Raw genomic sequence first — 19,210 nt, forward strand, 5'->3', positions numbered from 1 at the left:
TACTCATTAACAGTATAAAAATTTAACATTAATACATAAAAATTAAACTCATAAAAGTAATGGATTATATTTCATTTTGGTGCACATGAGAGGCAAATTAAAGGGCCCCAAGAAAAACTATAGCAATACTAGACGACATCAAAGGGAAGAATCCGAAAATGAAAAGCAATAGTGATCAACAATCATGTCACCTTCACGATATCTGTGAAAGAATCACAGGGACCAATCCCTCTTAACGCAAATCCATTACACTCACTCCACAAGAACGTGAAGGATTATATGTAAATGCACTTTTAATAATAAGATTCAGTTTTAATCCATACCCTACAAAACCCTTTCAGGCATTCAGGCAATGTTTGATAGAGAATGCTTTTAAGTTTTTAGGAAAAAGTTAAATAGGGAATGTTAAATTTTAATATTTAGTATTTTTATTTAGAAAATTAAGAAATTACTGTATTTGGTTAGAGAAAATATTATTATTTTTTATTTTCCTTTTAATTGGGAAATGTTATTTTATTTTCAAAGATTTGTTCCTTTTCCTTCTTTATTTTCTATTTTAATGACAAAAATGTTATTTTCACCTTTATTGACAAAAATGTTATTTTCTTAATTTTTTATTCTTTGTCTTCTCTTACATATTCTACCAGGTCGATGATTTCTCTTATTAGAAGGTGAGAAAATCTTAAACTGATTTTTTTTAAAGAATCCTAAACTGAATTGTTATTTATAAATATAGATTCTTGTTTTTTCACTACATAAATATAGATTCTTGTTATTAATTCACCGTATTTCTTTTGACACTTCCTCATAAGCTTTTTTTTAAGTCAATAAAAATCATATGCAAGAAGGCCTTTTTTTTTCTTTTTACTTTGGTACCTTTCAATCCATCTTTGTAAAAGATAAATGATATATCCGACCGTTAGTTCTTATCTTTTTTTATTAATTGAAAAACTTATTTATGTTATTTTTAATATTTTTAGTAACTTTTAACATTTTTTGAAATATTACTTGAAGTATCATTTTTTGAAATACTAACTTCTAATTTCTAGCTTTTTTATATTTTTTATCTTTAAAGTATTTATTTAATTTTCTTATTACTTTTTTTTTAAAATATGTTATGTGTGTCTTTTTACATTTTTTAACTATTTCAACAACTAGTTTTACTAAACACTTATGATTTAATAAGTTAACTTAAAAGATATTGGATATCTTTTTAACTTTCAGCTAATTTTTCAACTTTCAACTAATTTTTCGTATAATTTTGCCAAAGATAACCAAAATAAATGTTATTGTACACGTTTGTGACATAAAACCAAATTGATTGTTTGCATTTTTTACATTCATCACTTTATTTTAGATCTGTTGTAATAATACACACCATTTTCTTCTAACTTCCCGAACATGTAGTATTTATCTCCTTAACTCTTTTTCCAACCCATTTATCCCCATTTGTTTGTAGTGAAAATTAGTTAAAAATAAGTGAAATGAATAGTAAAACGAGATGATGCGCTTTTACCATGTATTTTAATTTAAAACTTTTATCTCAATTCACTTTTATTGTATTTCATTATACTCTATCAAATAGTTTTTTTATTCTCTTATAAGAATATAATGTTAATCCTATTTGAATCATGATATCCACTATTTTCATTGACTAACTTGTCAAAGTACTAATATTTCAAGTAATAAACTTGATGCAACACTTAAGATGTATCTGGTTTTACATTTGACCAACCAAACTTAGGCTTAAGCTTCATAGAAAGTTGTGCGTACATGTTCGACAAATCATTTTCATATTTGAATTTAACATGACTTTCATGCAAATTGAAGTTGAGTTGAAAACTATTTCTCTGTTTTCTGTTAAACGTAACAAGTTTCAACATAAATCAAGTTACATTAATTTTTTTTTTTGTTTAGACCATAGATACCCTCCATCAGAGTCAATTCTGTTTGAATTAATTAAGATCACTATGGTGATAAAACTCTTTCTCTAAATATTTAATGTAACTACATATTTAAGACTCAAATCATGTTTTAAACATATAACTTTTGCATTATTAGCATGACACTCTAACCAACTAAACTAATAGATCAATTATATTAAAAAATAATTAACTTTGATATATATATAACACTAAAATTTTTAATATATATTTAATACACATATAAGTTTACATAATAAGTTTTATAATAATTAATTTTGATCTAATAATATTTTTTTTAGATATATAAATTTTAAACATAAGTTTACATATAGATTTAATAAAAATTTATATGTAAAAAAAAATACATTATTAGATCAAGATTAATTGTTACAAAATTTATTATGTAAACTTATATGTGTATTAAATATACATTAGAAATTTTAGTAGTATATATATTGACGTTAATTATTTTTTAAGATAATTGACCTATTAATTAAGTTGATTTGAATGTGCTAATAACACGAAAGTCGTAACTTATAAGTCCCGTCAATTCGTATGGAGCTTAGGGATTGGTAATCCATAACTCTCTTAGTGATCCATATCGGTAAGTCTCACACGGATTGATAATATATATGAGGGGAGGGGCAGGGCGGGTTTGGGTATTGTCTCCCTAATCCCTTACCTGACTCCCCAACATATTCTCGTATCCGTACCTGATACTCGACGGGTTAAAGTTTATTATCTCATCCCCATACCCGTCGGGTATCGGGTATTCCCGACCCCATCCCATACCTAATTCAAATTAGAAAAATAATATTTTTTTGTAAAAAAATATTAAAAATTTAATTTTAGAAAAAATAAATTAATTGTTAAACATTTATTTTTAATCACTTATATATCTATAAATTTATCATAGCATATTTGTCTACAAAAATTGTTAAGAAAATAATATTAAATTATGTAAAAATTCTAAAATAAAATTAACTAGTAATAAAAATTTTATGCCTTTTGATTAAATTATGCAAAAATTTTAAAGATTCTAAGTGGCGGGACAGGTTCGGGTTCGGGGTCAAAACGGATCTAGTCATCTTGTATCCGTACCCGACGGGAAAAACTCGAACCCAAACCTATACCTAATCAACTTGAATATTATTCGTCAAAGTGGAAACGGATTTGAACAGGTAATCACGGATACGAATTTTCTTGTCACGATACTCTCGTACGAAAATAACCGTAGTTATTGACGGGGAAAAAATGAAGATAAAGAACAAGACAAGAGTCCGGAAATAGCATCTAATCAAGTTGTTCATCGTTGGTTACTCAAGATTACACGGAGAAAAGAAGCTTACACACGGTACACAGACACAGTATCAAGTGTTGTGTTATGTTGCGTTAGTGCATTAACCACTTATACTTATACACTTATCTGTTGTCCACTGCTCCTTCAGCAACAACAGCAACACTTTTTGGTGCCATCCATGGCTTCCCACGTTGCTCTTCTTCGTGCTCCTCCTCCTCTTTCAATCTCCACTCAACGCTTCCATGCCAAACAGATTTCCATTAACGGACTCAAATTCACTTCTTCTTCTTCTTGTTTTCCATGTTCCATAACAACACAGAGAGGGTCTTGTTCCTCTGTGATTACATGTTCATCTTCGAATGACAGAGACCCGAATTCGGTGGATGATGAAGATGTAAAACAAGTGGAGCGCATTCTCGAAGACAAACGACGAGCTGCATTGTCTGCTAAGATTGCCTCAGGGGAATTCACCGTGAGGCAGAAATCTGTGTATGCATAAAAAAAACCCTTTAAAAGTTTCAAAATTTTATTTTTTCGTAGGAATTTTTCTTCACTTTTGTGTTAATACTATGATGGGGTGGTTGTTAGCATCCCCATGTATCTTCAATTTCGGTCTAACTCTAGTGTGGTGAGTAATTTGAATTGGGTATAGTGAAAGAGTGGTTTTTGTTTATTTATTTGTTTGGTTTTCTGTTGGGTTTGATATAGTTTACTTTCAATAATGGAGGGCTTGGCAAAGGTGGGGGCGCCCAATGAAGTTCTGGAGTTTTTGTCTGGTTGGGTTGAAGGGGGTGGCTTGCAACCCAAAATTCCTGAGGCAAAAGGGTCAATCAAAGCTATTCGAAGTGTGGCCTTCTTCATTCCCTTGTATGAACTTTACCTCACATATGGTGGGATTTTTAGGTTGACCTTTGGACCAAAGGTTAGTTCTGTTTTTCTTATTTGTTGTTCAGCTGAAATGTAGTTTATTTCTCTTTGGAAACAATGCCTTATGTGGGATAGCAAGGTTTTAAATTGCGGTCGTGGCTTCATTATGTTCCTTGATATTGAGGGAAATAGCAAGCAAATGGGGTAGATGTGGCCACAATTGCAGTCACCTTGTGGTTATGGAGACCCCATGAACCTTGATGTTGAGGTCGAAATTGCGGTTGTAGACCCTTTTTTAAAACCTTGTGTGATACCAATGGGGTTTGACACTTTGACTTGCTTGATCTTATGTTTATGGTTTTCCATGGCATTGGAAAAGGGAGAAACTCCCTTAACCCCAAACTTTATCAATGAACAGAAGGGCACCGTATAGGGGATAACTGAGTTTTGCTCTTGGTTGTCTTGCAGTCCTTTCTAATAGTATCAGATCCCTCTATTGCAAAACACATATTGAGAGACAATTCAAAGTCTTATTCAAAGGTAATCAACTCAACATTCAACAATGACTGCTGCTGTACAATTGCTTTTCTGTTCTTGGCCTTCTTTTGTACATTGTACTTGCATGTTATTTTTAGTACTTCTTCATGTGCAGGGTATCTTGGCTGAGATCCTAGACTTTGTAATGGGGAAAGGGCTCATCCCAGCCGATGGTGAAATATGGCGAGTTAGACGTCGTGCCATAGTTCCAGCATTGCACCAGAAGGTATTCTAGTGTTTTTGGACTGATTTATTTATAGTCACTTTGAATCATATCCTAGATAGATTTCTTGGCTGCTAAAGTCATGATTTAAAGGGTTCCCTTCTTAAGTTGGAGAATGTCATTTATGACATGATATGCATAGTCAGCATAGAGCATCATATTTTGATATATTCATTTTATGGTTTTGAGAGATGTTTGTTACTACTTACTACATCATTCTCACTTTTGCTTAAATCTCTGCCACAGCATCTCTATCTTGTTTTTGATTTCATTTCCCAATTGTGCTTATAGTATGTAGCAGCTATGATTGGCCTTTTCGGACAAGCTTCAGATAGGCTCTGCCAGAAGCTAGATGCTGCTGCATCCGATGGAGAAGATGTTGAGATGGAATCACTTTTCTCTCGATTGACCTTGGACATCATTGGCAAGGCAGTATTCAATTATGATTTTGATAGTTTATCAAATGACACTGGTATAGTTGAGGTATAGTTTTTGGAATATTCCCTTATCCTTGTGTATTTTACTAAGTCCACAGTTTCAGTTTACAATTGGCTCATACCAAGGAAGTTATTTATGTACAAGCTTCATATTGTTGCACTTAATTTAATTATATCAGGCTGTTTATACTGTACTGAGAGAAGCAGAAGATCGAAGTGTTGCTCCAATTCCAGTCTGGGAGATCCCAATATGGAAAGACATATCACCACGTCTAAGGAAGGTTAATGCAGCTCTCAAATTCATCAATGATACTCTTGATGATTTGATAGCAATATGCAAGGTAATTTTGTCATTCGTGGGACACAGGCTTGTATTCTCAAAATAGGTTCACATAAGATGGTATGCAGTATGTGATGCCACTGCAGAAAGGCACTTGTAAATATTGATATGCTGTCTACATTCTTGCACCTCCTATGATTATAAATTTATGTTCATCATAATAAAATCTTTTCACGATCTTTGGCACTATCTTCTATTCTAAAGTTTGGTACTAGAGCTTGATTCCTAAACTGTTAGCACTAGTCAAATTCCGAGGAATCACTTGGTGATTAACATGACCATCATTAAAATGAATCACATGTTTGTTCTTCTATTTTCCATTATTTAAGTTTCATCCAAATTGAAGCACTTGACATCTGATTATTCTTTCATTTCTGTTCATGAGTTAGTTAGGAAAACTTCTATGGTTTAGATATTTAGAGCATAGGTTGGAATCTTTGGTAGTTTACCCAGAATATGGATGTGCTTATATATTATTGCTCTTGGCCAGTCTTACATCAAAATACAGTTCTGTGATTCATCATAACTCTTCTTTGTTTGATATATTTTTCCATTATCATTTTCAGAAAATGGTGGATGAAGAAGAGTTACAGTTTCATGAGGAGTACATGAATGAAAAAGATCCAAGTATTCTACACTTCTTGTTGGCATCAGGAGATGATGTATGTTAGCCGTATCTCAAATGATTTTATTTAATAAAAAAACTGGATGACTGCAAAGTATGAAATAGTGACTCTTTGTAGGTGTCAAGTAAGCAACTTCGTGATGACTTAATGACTATGCTCATTGCTGGACATGAAACATCAGCTGCTGTTTTAACTTGGACCTTTTATCTTCTATCCAAGGTAATAAAGACGTGGCTACGGTTCAATAGAACATTGCAGTTATTTCTTCTCATCAACCCCGGATTGAGATGAATACACTTAAAAATTGTTTGTTTGTAGTCAGTAAAGTGAATAATCAATTTATAATGCAGTAATGACTAATACAAGAATTTTTTCTTCTCCTTTTTTGTTCCCTGCAGGAGCCTAGAGTTGTGTCCAAGCTCCAAGAAGAGGTTTCATGAGATTCTTAGGGACTGTTTCATTTGAGAAAGTGATTTCTATTTCACTTTTAATTATGGTAATGTCACTTTGTTGTTTGTTTTCAAAGATTTGTGTAGAAAACAGTAAAAACAATAAAAAGTTGTTTTACTGATTCATATTCAAATATTTGAAAACAGAAAACAAACTGAAGATAGGGTGCATTTTTGTAATTAAAAATGCAAACAAAGACATTTTTTGAAACCAAACAGGCCCTTAACTTTCAACCTAGTATAAAATATCATATTGGGTTTCCAGATCAGAAGAATCTAATAATACATGATTTTTCATAGGTTGACTCTGTACTTGGAGATCGATATCCAACTATTGAAGACATGAAGAAACTCAAATATACAACCCGAGTGATCAATGAGGTATAAAGATGGCACACTTCTCATGATGTTTCATCTCGATATTCTATAGCGCTACTAATTGACTTTTATAAATATATTCAATTGTTAGTCATTGAGGCTTTACCCACAACCACCTGTGTTAATTCGCCGCTCTCTTGAGGATGATGTTCTTGGAGAGTACCCTATAAAGAGGTAATTACAATAAAAATTTGGTCTTGATTGGCTGGTTAATAGTTTTGCCAATTTTCTTGTCTTGTTTAAAAGTCTTACTCTTTTTGTTTCATCTTCAATTTTCTTTTAGCATTAATCACAACTGTAAACTCAAAGCTCCTGGTTATAGAGTAAATTACACTAACCTCCTAAAGATTTGATTAAATCACTTCAACTTGAGAAAAAAACTGACCTCCCTATTTTCAATTTTCATAGCTAAACTCTTTTAAAATTTATCCACACACGTATTAAGCTATACAGGCTTCTCTACAGGTGAAAAACCAAAGGCAAACTTTTCTGATGAAGATGTCAGTGTAATTTAGGGAATCCTCAAGAGATATAGTATAATTGTTTTCTCTCAATACATCTTCCTTTCTGATCCATGGTGATTTTTGTATCATTAATTATTTGCAGAGGTGAAGATATCTTTATATCTGTATGGAACCTGCATCGCAGTCCAAAACTATGGGATGATGCTGACAAGTTTAAACCTGAAAGATGGGCATTAGATGGACCAAGTCCTAATGAGACAAATCAAAACTTCAAGTATATTGTTTAGATTTAATCTATTTGTATGACTTCTATCCTCTCATGTTAAGGGGGATGCTGTCTTACATTAGACCAAGAGTTTATCTTTTAATGTAATTTACAAGCAAGTAATACTGTTATTCTCTTTCTTTCAGATATCTTCCGTTTGGTGGCGGACCACGGAAATGTGTAGGTGATTTGTTTGCTTCATACGAGGTAATGTTCATTGCTATGTTGTTAAATATTTTGGTTATATGATATTTGCCGATGATCAAGTAGGAGAATCTTATAATTACGAGTAGATTCAGTTTTCTTTAGACTTACAATGAGCAAATGCTATGGCGCATACTAATGATTATTTATGTTTGTATGCTTCTGTGATGCTTATTGTAAAGACGGTAGTAGCACTTGCAATGCTTATGAGACGGTTCAACTTTCAAATAGCAGTTGGAGCTCCTCCAGTAAGTTTATTAGTTTGTTGTTATATTTTCAAGCGTTGATGAAGTCTGAGGATATTGTTTTAAATTTTTTAGCAAAACCTTTAAGCTCCAGAACGATGTTCTTAAAGATTGCCTGAACTTTTCTTAATAAAGCTTTAGGTTAACGATGATCAAACATGATATTAGAATGAACTACACATCCCCATTTATTGGTTTGCAACTTGGCTTGCCATGACGTTACTAGAATCTGACTGAATCATTGTTTCTCATAGGTTGAGATGACCACTGGAGCTACAATTCATACAACACAAGGGTTGAAGATGACTGTAACACACAGAATAAAACCTCCTATTGTGCCCTCATTACAGATGTCAACTATGGAAGTGGATCCATCCATAAGCCTTTCTGATCAGGATGAAGTAAGTCAGAAAGGAGAAATTTATCAGGCTCAGTCCTAATTGCTGGTGTATAAACAAATCATAAACCATACAATGAGTGCAAAGGGGGAAAAAAAGTAGTATTCTTTACATTCTTTTAGCTGCTTCTGTGAAATATGTAGTAAGGTGAGGCTTGATGTCCCCAACAATCCCCCCAACCCCGCTCCTTTCGCAAGGAAGAGAACTAAACTTCAAATCCTTCACGCCTTTACAGTTCTTATTGAAAAGGTTGAAATACACAAATTATAAATATATAAATACAACTTTAAATACATATGAGAAGAGGCTGCACAAAATAATTTTGATTTTCTACTCTGTTAATGAAATAGCTACTAAAAAATTGTAGTATGTACGTTAGTTTAATCATTTGGATTTGGGGGGGAGTTATTATTTGAATACTATGATCCACAGGTAATAGATATGTTAAAAATTTTATTTGTAAAACTTAAAGACTTTGTCAAAGGATTTATTATAACTTATGTTTCCAATTCAACGATATGATGTGTATCTAATGATATAACTATTTTAAAAATTTATTTAGATATGTATATAAATAATAAAACATAATTATATAATTTCATTTATGTAAATTCTAACTAAGCACACGTAACTATGAACAAAATAACAATTATAAACCATTTTCACCATAAATAACTTTTTATCGTCTACAAATAAGTGTAACATTAATCTTGTTCTTTTCTTGACATATACATAGAACGGGAAATTTCTGTTTCTTGTTCATCAAGGGATAATATTTTCATGTTGATTTTCTCAACTTGTTATCAGAGTTGGGATATTTCACATATACACACCGGTGGAGGAAATTAACAAACCAATACTTTATGGTTTGGATATAATTCTTGGAAAAGGCCAGTACACAAATAACCCAACAAGTTTGCACACTTCTTGTCCATAAAATATTGCAAAGAAGATGATTAGTTATATTCTACAAAACACTGGTTAATGTTGAGGGGTATTATCATACAAACCTTACACTAAAAGAAGAAAAAAAGTAAAGTAGCAAGCTCTTGACATACTGGAACCTTCAGAAATGCTTCTGGTGAAGCTCAAACTCAACAAAATCACCGGGGCAATTTACTTTTCACAATTGCTGATATATCAGAATTAGACCAAAAGAACGAACATGGTTACATGGACAAGTATGCTGTATGAAGACAGCTTTTTTTTGTATGCATTTTTTTTATGGTCGATGCATGAAGAAAGCTATTTATATCCAGAAGATTTAGAGCAACCAAAGCATCCTCGTATAGAGAAATATTTATGAACTGGTTTGGGTTCGGCTGTGGAGGCTAATTGCTTGGACTTGGCGTCATCGAACTTTGATTTTTCGGGCGGATAATGTTTATAGAAGGCTTTAACCGCTCCTAGCACCCCATCTTCATTTTTCATGGCATTAGCAAGTTCAACAGCACGCTTTTTCACCTGCATATATCAGCAAGAGTAAAAAAACAAACGAAAAACCTTCCAGGATGACAATGAAAAAGTGTTGGCAAATGAATGCACAGCACCTATTACCACAATTACAAATAACTAACTGAAACTAAAGTCGTTAAGACCACTTCCAGTTGTTAATCTCCGACTTCATACCAGTAAATAAATGGAAGTTCGATAAGCATAAACTATTAAAAATGCTTTTTCCTGTTTAATTATGGTATTAAATATTTTTTTAAATGTATAAACGAAACACATTTTATATACTACATTCATAATACTAACTGCTCTGATCCGTAGTCACAGTTAAGTATTACCTCTGGTTTCAGCATAAGGCGTATGGCATCAACCAGCCTATCAAATGTAAACTCATCCACCGGGATGGGTGCAGGACCTACTCCTCTAGCATGCACCCGATCTCCCCAAAATGGCTGGTCCCCAAAGAATGGTACAATAGTTGTCGGACACTACAAAAATGTAGAATAGGTATGATCATATTGTGAGATGCATATAACAATAAAGTTTCAAATTTTCAAATTTCACGATACATTACTTCAGCTCTAAGACCCGTGGCAGTTGTTCCGGCACCCCCATGATGTACCTGAGATTTGCAACTTTCAAAGCAAAATTCAATTTAAATAAAAAAAAAAAATAGTATTTCTACTGAGAAAAATTTAGCAGGTACCACTGCAGTGCATCGGGGAAACGGCCAATCATGTGGACAGTTGTCCAATAAATACACAGATTTGTTTTGTTCTGCCACTGAGAAACAAAAATTACTACATGTTTCACAATCAAAGCAAAAAAAAAATAGTATACCAACGGCATGTTTAAAGTAGAAATCATGACTCACAAGACCCAAGACCACCCCAGCCTTTGTTGATGATACCTCTCTGCCCTGTTTCTTCCAGTGCTTGAATTATAATTCGTGTTATTTTCTCTGGTTCTTGTAAAGGCTGTTCCATACTCCAACCAAAAAATTACATTAGAATAGAGGTTGCAGAGTTTAATAATGGCACACATCTATTTTGATGATTAATACAATCAAATGCAGAATTATAGCTCAATAAAAATAGAGGTTTGTTTCTCCAGTTTCATTTCTCTGCTTTTGGCAAATACATGAAATGCAAGTCTTTATTTTCACTTCTAGAGCGTGCGTTAAGTGGAGTTAGTTTGGAACAACTAATATGAAGTTATGGGCTCTTCTTGGAACAACTCTGAAAAAAATGATGCCTCAAGTTTCCTTCTCATAGACAGCTTTCAAAACAAAATTAAATATCAAAAGGTAAGGCACATTTGATTCAATGTCTGAGTAGGGAACAAACCACTGAGTCTCACATAATTGGAAAAGTTATATTTAGATAGTGTATTCTGCAGATTCATCAAAGGGTAATCAGATGACCTAAACACATGAACGTAGAAACTCACAAGGCTACCAAATCCAACATAAATAGGTTTTTCTCCCTCTTCAAGCCAATCTACTAGCGATTTTGGTGGTACATAATTTGAAGCAAGGTCAAGGAAACAAAATCCAACGACATCAATCTTAGGTCCCCAGTCTGCAGATCAAGTAAAACACAATTAGATTGTCACAACATCCTTCAAAAAACAACTAGAGTCCAGGAAAACCCAGGTCAGAAAGAGAGAGAAAAAACTGGAAAGGAAAGAGATGCTGATGAGAGATGATAATGATTATGTGGCACTGTAGCAGTATGCATCAACCCTACATATTGTAATAACAATTGCATACAACTATAGTGGTATATCAGTAATGGAAAAGCAAGGACTACAATGTGAGAGCACACTATAAATACACATCTACCTTTTGGTTTAGGGACCAAGTGAGGGCTCCATATATAACCATGGGGCACATCAAAAGGGTGAGTGTAAGATCCACTTAGATAAGTAATAGGCTTTAGCTTCAGCTTTTTCTTCCTAAACTCATTTATCAAGTCTCGCATTCCAAGCCAGATTAAAGCATCAACTATTTGATATGAGAGCTGAATGACTCAAAAGACAAAACACAAAGCAAAACAATAACTTAGACATCTTAAGGGAAATTAATAGATGAAGAATGCTAGCTACACTCTTTATGGGAAATCATGAACTTTGGTGGGTCACACTTCTCATTTAATGTCTCTCTCTCTCTCTTGATTTAGTGGTGGGACCCACCAAAATTGGTGATTTCCAATTAATTTCAGTCAAACATAGAGACTGTGTTAGACAGTGTCACTAACATTCCTCTTAATAGATAGACTAATTTCAGATTAACAGAGACTGTAGAACTCACTCTGTAGCCAATTGGTTGCTTAACATGGGAAAGAGGATGAGGAAATTCACTAGTAGGCCTGCAAATATAGTAAAACATCATCATGCAAAATCAAAGTATAAAAAATATCCTATAATTTATCTACTTATCTGTTCTTTATGCAATACTGAGAACTATCCTAATTCCCAAGTCAAAGCTTGATACACATAGGACAAAACTCAATAGAAATATAGATAATTAAGGGCAGGATTAGCCCATATCTCGAAACAAGACTTACGTCCATGGCATTGTGAAGAATATGTGAAGTGGAACATTTAGATATTCAGCTACATGAGTATGCCCTGCATAAGTTCATATATGTTAAAAGAACATAAAATATTTCTTAGTAATACATAATAGCTGCAAATAATCCCACAGATAGTTTTCTAGACTTGTAGTCATTTCTATTCCTCTGCAGTGAAATTTATTTCTATTTGCTATCAGTAGTTTCCATGTTTTGGGACTTAGTAACATAAAGGAGGAAATTCTTGTTCAGTCTAAAATGTGTTAAATCATGTATGTCAGCTTGAGAAAACTAGGATATTGTTCTTCCCCTCTCTGACATGAGTCACTTTTCACAACCACTAAAGAGTCCCATAAGTTTATTTCCCATTTCTTTGCTGAACTAGTGCACCCTTTTCAGTATAATAATCAAATGAAATGATGTAATCCTCAAAACCATAGCTAATCTAGCTGTTTAGCCATCAAATTTCCCTAGAATAACAAATCAATAAAACCTGAAAATTGCTGCTGCCAATACACTCTTGCGCACTATGCCTTTGACTTGGCCCACTCTTCAAATTTAATACTTTCGAACTCAATCAACATAAAGCTCCAGAAACCTTGCTCTTTATGGTCTCACAAGACCCTGATGTGGGAAACTGACACCAACTAAAAAGCCACTCTAGAGAGGCTTCCTTGTAAGGTGTTCATCAGTATCACAAGCTGCCAAACCACACTAGAAAAAGAAAAAAAAAACTTCCAGAAATGTTTCTATATTTATTTTTTCCTAGGGTCTACCCAAACTACAATTAGAAAATGTTAGGGTAATACTCAGTTCCAATATGCTGATCTTGTCAGTCTAATTGTCCTTATCTGTTAAGTAGTCAGAGTAAATGTAACAGAACCCGTATGATTCAGTTAGTTCTTTCAGTTGATAGTTTCAGGAAAAAAAAGTTTCCTGATTTTCTCTCTCAAGCTTTTTCTCATTTTCTCTTTCTCATTGATTTTTTATTTCTAATGACAAATACAATTTAAACTTTAGATTGTGATCCTCTAAAATGAATGGCATACTTTTATTCTATGAAGTGTTGAATTAATAACTATTGGTGGATTAACAGATACAATATAGGCACAGTTATAATGAATTGTTAGATTACCATTCTGTACATACCAAGCACTTCAGAGGATACAAATCCTTAAAGTTTAAGGGACATCAAGTTTGATGTTGAACTTTTTTTTACTATGCAATCTCTTATTTCTTGATAAAATATTTGAATTACATTCTAATTACAATGAAAAAAGACTTCTCTTTCAATGTTATTTATAATTATTATGAGGCATAACATGATGAAATTGAAAGGAAAACTAAATTTAAGTAAAATCTAACCATATGCTGGAGGATTGGCAATTATCGCTTCTGCTTGAAATGGGGCATTAGACTCTGGGTAACGACTGTCGCATGCATTGAGCAAACTATTAATAATATCCTTGATTTGATATCTTTGTATATGTATTTCTGAAGGTCCCGATGGCAAGAAGCCTTTATTCTTGACCATATCTGAAGAAATCATGTATTTAAATAGTTTGAAAGCATGAACAGAGAAGAAACACTATTCATCAGAAGCCTACAAATATTTATATTTAAAAACTGGTACTAGCATCCCCTCACCTGCATATGTGCAAAACTATATCATTCATTCTGAGGAGTAAATCTGATTTCTTGATTTTACATTAATTCTTCCATTTACCTTCTATTCAAGTTATAGATATCTTCATTTCCTTTTAAATAAATTTTTTGGGAATGCCTCTTTGACAAATATCTACAGCATAAATGACATTTCTTTTTAAGGAGGGATGGGGTGCCATGAGACCTAGCTCACTGGTTAAGCAGACTGTATATTTCATCTAATTAATTATGTTTGATTTGATTTATAAAGAAAATTACAAATGGAGTCCTACTATCTGCAGTTCAAGTTAGACTGCTGGGTCAAGCTACTAATAAAAGATAGTTCCAGTGGTCACTGATCATTACCAGGTGATGTCATTAAAGCAAGTTGGATCTAGAAAGATCATCTTCTAGATAAGACAAGGAACACTTACAACCAGCGAGAACTTTGGGATCTCCACCCAAAGGGTAAAACTACAAGCCTGCATTCATGACAAAATCTTCAAAGTTTTTATGAGTAGCTAGCCTAACCCTGTGGCCATCTTCCTGCAAAAGACACCAGCCTCAATTAGGTTGCATTACATAGGATTAAAATTAACTTAAGTAGTTAAGTTGAAAAAACTATGCTTATAAAGGAGGAGAGAATGAAAATGATTAAAAAAATAAAGAAATATCGAGACTGCATCATGGGGCTCACTATAAATAAATTGTTTTAAATATCAAGACTGCATCAGGGAGTGATCAAGACTGATAAAATGTGTCCAGAATATCATGGTTTTAAATGTTTCTGAAAAGCACCTGCCATTAATATAAGCTAGGTTTAAAATTGCAGACTTCATCACTCTGTATCACTCTAAAACACTGCAAGCCTAACCACAATTTGAAACCTTGAATATATAACCTCAGCACAAAGAACTAATAACATAATTTCTATTATTCTGAGATGTTGCGAGAGTAAAATTAAACATTTCAAACCCTAATTATATCCCAAAGCTAAAAAAAAAGTAATGATGTGCAACGCATTCTTCTATCCTCTATAGAGAGTCTGCAATAAAATTATACACCAAATATTTTCATATTCTATTATATACTCCTATATTCATTGTATAAAACAAATAATTCAGAGACCAGGAATACAAAACACCTGAAGACGCTTCCCCATGGCAACAAATGGCTGGACATCTCCCCGTGTGCCAACTATAAGCATTACGATTTGAAGTGGCTCAATAGGCTGAATATCCTGACTGTGTATTGCATTGTAAATTTCATCATAAGATTCATTGCATTTAACATCATGCTCAATATTACTTCCTGCTCCTGGAACTTTAATTCCAACTGTACCGTCATCCTTAAGTATGGAAGCCTGTTTTATCCATTGCATCTACCACATTTGCAAACCGTTTTCAAGGATTAAAAAAAATACTTGCAGAGAATTTAGGAACATTAAATTAAATATTTTGAAGTCATAGAAATCATCCGAAGTAGCATCAGGTGATGCAAGGCATACAGAATGATTGTTGGCATACTAAGCAACCTACATATGTATAGAGATATGTACAACTGAGACCCCATTTAACACAAAACTGCACTTAGCATGCCACTGTTAAGACCCTCCAATTTGATTGATGCATAAATCTAACTTCCCAACAACAACAAAAATGGAGAGTTTTCAATCACATAGAACTTTAAGAATACGACTAGGTGATCTAGTCAAACCTTTTTCTTGAAGGTAACTTTCTCATCAAGGTACTTTCAATCACGCACATTTTTAAGAATACAACAAATTCATCAGCACTTATTTTGGTCTTCATCATTACAGCAGCCTGAAACCCGCTATATCTAACAAAAATTAAAAACAAAGAAAGCCACCATACTAGCATGGATGTAAAACATATTAATTTCTTTTAATGACAAGTTGCGCTGGTAACCAAAGCAAGTGATTGCAAACATTGCAAGAATAAAAAGCTCAAAGAAATTTCTTACAAGGACTAAAAACAAAAAAAAAAAAAACCTATAAAATTACACTTCAGCATGCTACTGTCCAAGTTAATAGATGCATAAACCTAACTTTCCAACAACAACAACATTCCTACTGCGAGTTCTCAATTGCATAAAATTCGAAGAATATATATATATATAGATATACAACACAGTGATTTTGGTGAAACCTTTTCCCTGAAGGGAACTTTCTCGTCAAGGAACTTGGCAAGCGCCATTGCACTGCTTCCCTTGCTCCTACCAACAACTTTAGCAACAGCAGCAGCAGCGTTCTTATCGTTAACTTGATTAGCCGGTGCAGCGGCGGCGTTCCGCGACGACGACGGCGGCGTAGAGGATGATGGATTCCTGTCAATAGGACCTGCGTAAGAACAATCCAAACACGAAACCAATCCACATAACCACATGAATTATTTTTTTTTCCATTCTTATTCTACACTATCAAGTAATATCATTCCACATTTATCCAATTGCATCATCATATCATATCGTACCATATATAGTATAAAAATAATAACACGCGATCTCGAGAAACGAAAGGAGGAAGGGGTTACCGAAAGAAGCAGCGGGAACAGAAGAGTGGTCGGCGTCCAAATAGACTGAGATGTCACTGGAAGAAGAGGTTGCGCGGTGGTGACGAGTGTTTGCTTCCGCCATGGGAGAATGAATGATGTGTTGTTTGGGAAGTTTATGAAAAGAGTTTGGAGTTGGCGATGGCGATGTTGATGTTGGGATTTTCAGAGTGCTTTTTTTTTTTAATTGGGAAGGGAAAGGAGAAGGCGTGAGAAAAGATGAAGGTGGGTGCCACGTGGAAGGTGGTGGAGAGGAACGGTTACGAGGCACGTCGGTTTGTTAGTTTGTCTGCGTTATGATATGATGATGATACTGTAACTGCTACTATTGAATTGAATGATCATTCACTGCACCGCATGCATGCATGTGTCGCTCAACTACTAGCATGTTTTTTGCTTTAAAATACTCCACTTTTTTTTTCTAACAGGAAAAAATACAGTACATTTTTAATCGACACAGCATTCGTTTGTTTTTTTTCGAGTATTGTTTGATTAATTTTTTTCTATTATCTATTAAATATATATGAAAGTTGTAGACGAATGAAAATATATTTCTGCCCTCACTTGACACGTGTCAACTTTTTTGGTTTTTTTGTCTTTTTGGCTTATTGATCTTCTTACCTCTTTCTCAAGAAAAGTGAAAGTGCATATCATGTATAGTACAGTACTGGAAGTACACATCACTTGATTCCTTTCATATTATATCCTAAGTAGCACTCAAAGTACATATCACTAGTATTCAAGGAGTGTCTTCCTATAGTTCTAGATTTTTCCTATGTCAATATCTAGTATTTGGTGTGGTTCTACATTTTTTTCCTCTCATTTTCTTAGATATTTTACCCTCTCTATTATGCATTTTCTCTCTTAGCTCAGTTAGGTATTCACATCCATTTTCTTCTTGCGGATCGAGGGTTTTATTAGTCCCAGTAAAGAAATAGAAACAACAGTAGCTCTTTGTTAGTTGCACGATCAGTTAGTTTACTTTCTTATCTTCTAGATTCTTCTTCCTACACATGTCTTCTTTGATATGCATAATCTTCAATTGTTTATGATTTTTTAATCTTAAAAATTTTAATGGACAACATTATACAAAAACTTTCATTAAAGAAGCAGAACCAGTAGTAGCTTTTCGCTGGTTGCATGATCAGTTAATTCACTTTCTTATCTTCTAGATTCTTCTTCCTACATATGTCTTTGATCTGCATAATCTTCAACCGTTTATAATTTTTTAATCTTGAAAATTTTAATGCACAACATTATATAGAAACTTAATGAAACAACCACTAAATTTAGTGGTAAAAACAGGTTTTTTGCCCTGACCTCTGGATTTTGATAAAAAATAGATTAATACATAGTTTTAGATTTTTCCTCTCTCATTTCCTTAGATATTTTTCTCTCTCTTTTTCTTTTGATTGATGTACATGATTGGTTTCACTTCTCTGTTTAGATACGTTTTGCATTTGGTGATCGTGCTTTGGGTGGGAAAGGTGATTTTGGTTTTCTGCAAAAAAAATAGTTACAAAACAAAAGGTGAGCATTTTTTGTATATGTTTTGGTATTGCACAAAAGACTAATTTACGAGCTGATTTTGTGTTTTATCATCTTGCCAGATTGTGCCAGATAGATGATTGTTATTAGTTGTTGATTATTTTTTATTTATTTTCTCCAGGCATGGCACGTTGTAGGGATTTCATAAGGGACATCGATAACACAAATGATACCTTGAAGCTTGCCATTAGAATCATAAACATGTGGTTTGTTGAAACTAAAGATAAATCTGAACAAGCTGAAATGATTATCATGGATGAAAATGTTGTCTTATTTAACTTTCTTATGTTGTTAATAGATATTGTATGGTGTTATAATAATTTGTTTTCGGATTATTACCTTTGGACTATGATTTTTGTTCTCGCAGATTGACAAGATTCATGTCCTTATAAGAAAATAGGGGTTAAAGACATGGAAATTGACAAAATTAAAATGAAAGATCTAAGGTACAAAAAATATCTCTATCTATTTATTATCCTTTACGTGCTTAGTATGAGATTTACAAAATTAAATTTTTTATTTGATCATAGTGGTCAAATTGTTACCTGTACTCTTTAGGATGACCTTTGTTTACAATTGGTTAATTATTTGGAAGAGACTGATGGTATGGAGACACTAGTTATTATGTTAAGACACGCTCGCATCAAAGAGGCGCAAGGTTTTGCACTTTTGATTTGTTTTTTTTATATTAAAATGGTGGCTTGGTCATATTTTTTCTTTTACTTAATTTTTTAACTTATTTCTTATTATTAAATTGACAAGAGT

General features: G+C 33.2%; 1 protein-coding gene and 2 long non-coding RNA genes across 3 annotated transcripts; 2 read left to right on the plus strand and 1 right to left on the minus strand.

Moving 5' to 3' along the window:
• Window positions 1-3,220: 3,220 nt before the first annotated feature.
• LOC100791400 (protein LUTEIN DEFICIENT 5, chloroplastic) lies at window positions 3,221-8,953 on the plus strand. The gene is made up of 15 exons (XM_003534479.5): window positions 3,221-3,714; window positions 3,934-4,147; window positions 4,561-4,632; window positions 4,745-4,855; window positions 5,144-5,335; window positions 5,469-5,630; window positions 6,196-6,291; window positions 6,373-6,474; window positions 6,654-6,686; window positions 7,005-7,085; window positions 7,174-7,256; window positions 7,689-7,820; window positions 7,958-8,018; window positions 8,198-8,263; window positions 8,515-8,953. Exons 1-15 carry the CDS (start codon window positions 3,404-3,406, stop codon window positions 8,698-8,700), a joined length of 1,902 nt encoding a protein of 633 aa, XP_003534527.1. The 5' UTR covers window positions 3,221-3,403; the 3' UTR covers window positions 8,701-8,953.
• A 609-nt stretch (window positions 8,954-9,562) lies between these two features.
• Window positions 9,563-17,170, minus strand: LOC100816386 (sterol 3-beta-glucosyltransferase UGT80A2-like). Its single transcript, NR_163579.1, has 14 exons — window positions 16,880-17,170; window positions 16,496-16,686; window positions 15,472-15,708; window positions 14,762-14,873; window positions 14,049-14,219; window positions 12,678-12,741; window positions 12,422-12,479; window positions 11,954-12,131; window positions 11,560-11,690; window positions 10,985-11,087; window positions 10,817-10,893; window positions 10,685-10,732; window positions 10,449-10,598; window positions 9,563-10,122 (listed from the first exon to the last, which is right to left on the minus strand). It is a non-coding gene; the product is annotated as a sterol 3-beta-glucosyltransferase UGT80A2-like (long non-coding RNA).
• Window positions 17,171-17,645: 475 nt separating this feature from the next.
• On the plus strand, window positions 17,646-18,970 carry LOC121172785 (uncharacterized). Its single transcript, XR_005886431.1, has 3 exons — window positions 17,646-17,869; window positions 18,345-18,427; window positions 18,567-18,970. It is a non-coding gene; the product is annotated as an uncharacterized lncRNA (long non-coding RNA).
• Window positions 18,971-19,210: the final 240 nt, after the last annotated feature.

This window comes from Glycine max, chromosome 9 (assembly GCF_000004515.6).
Source record: "Glycine max cultivar Williams 82 chromosome 9, Glycine_max_v4.0, whole genome shotgun sequence".
Taxonomy (NCBI): Eukaryota; Viridiplantae; Streptophyta; class Magnoliopsida; order Fabales; family Fabaceae; genus Glycine; species Glycine max.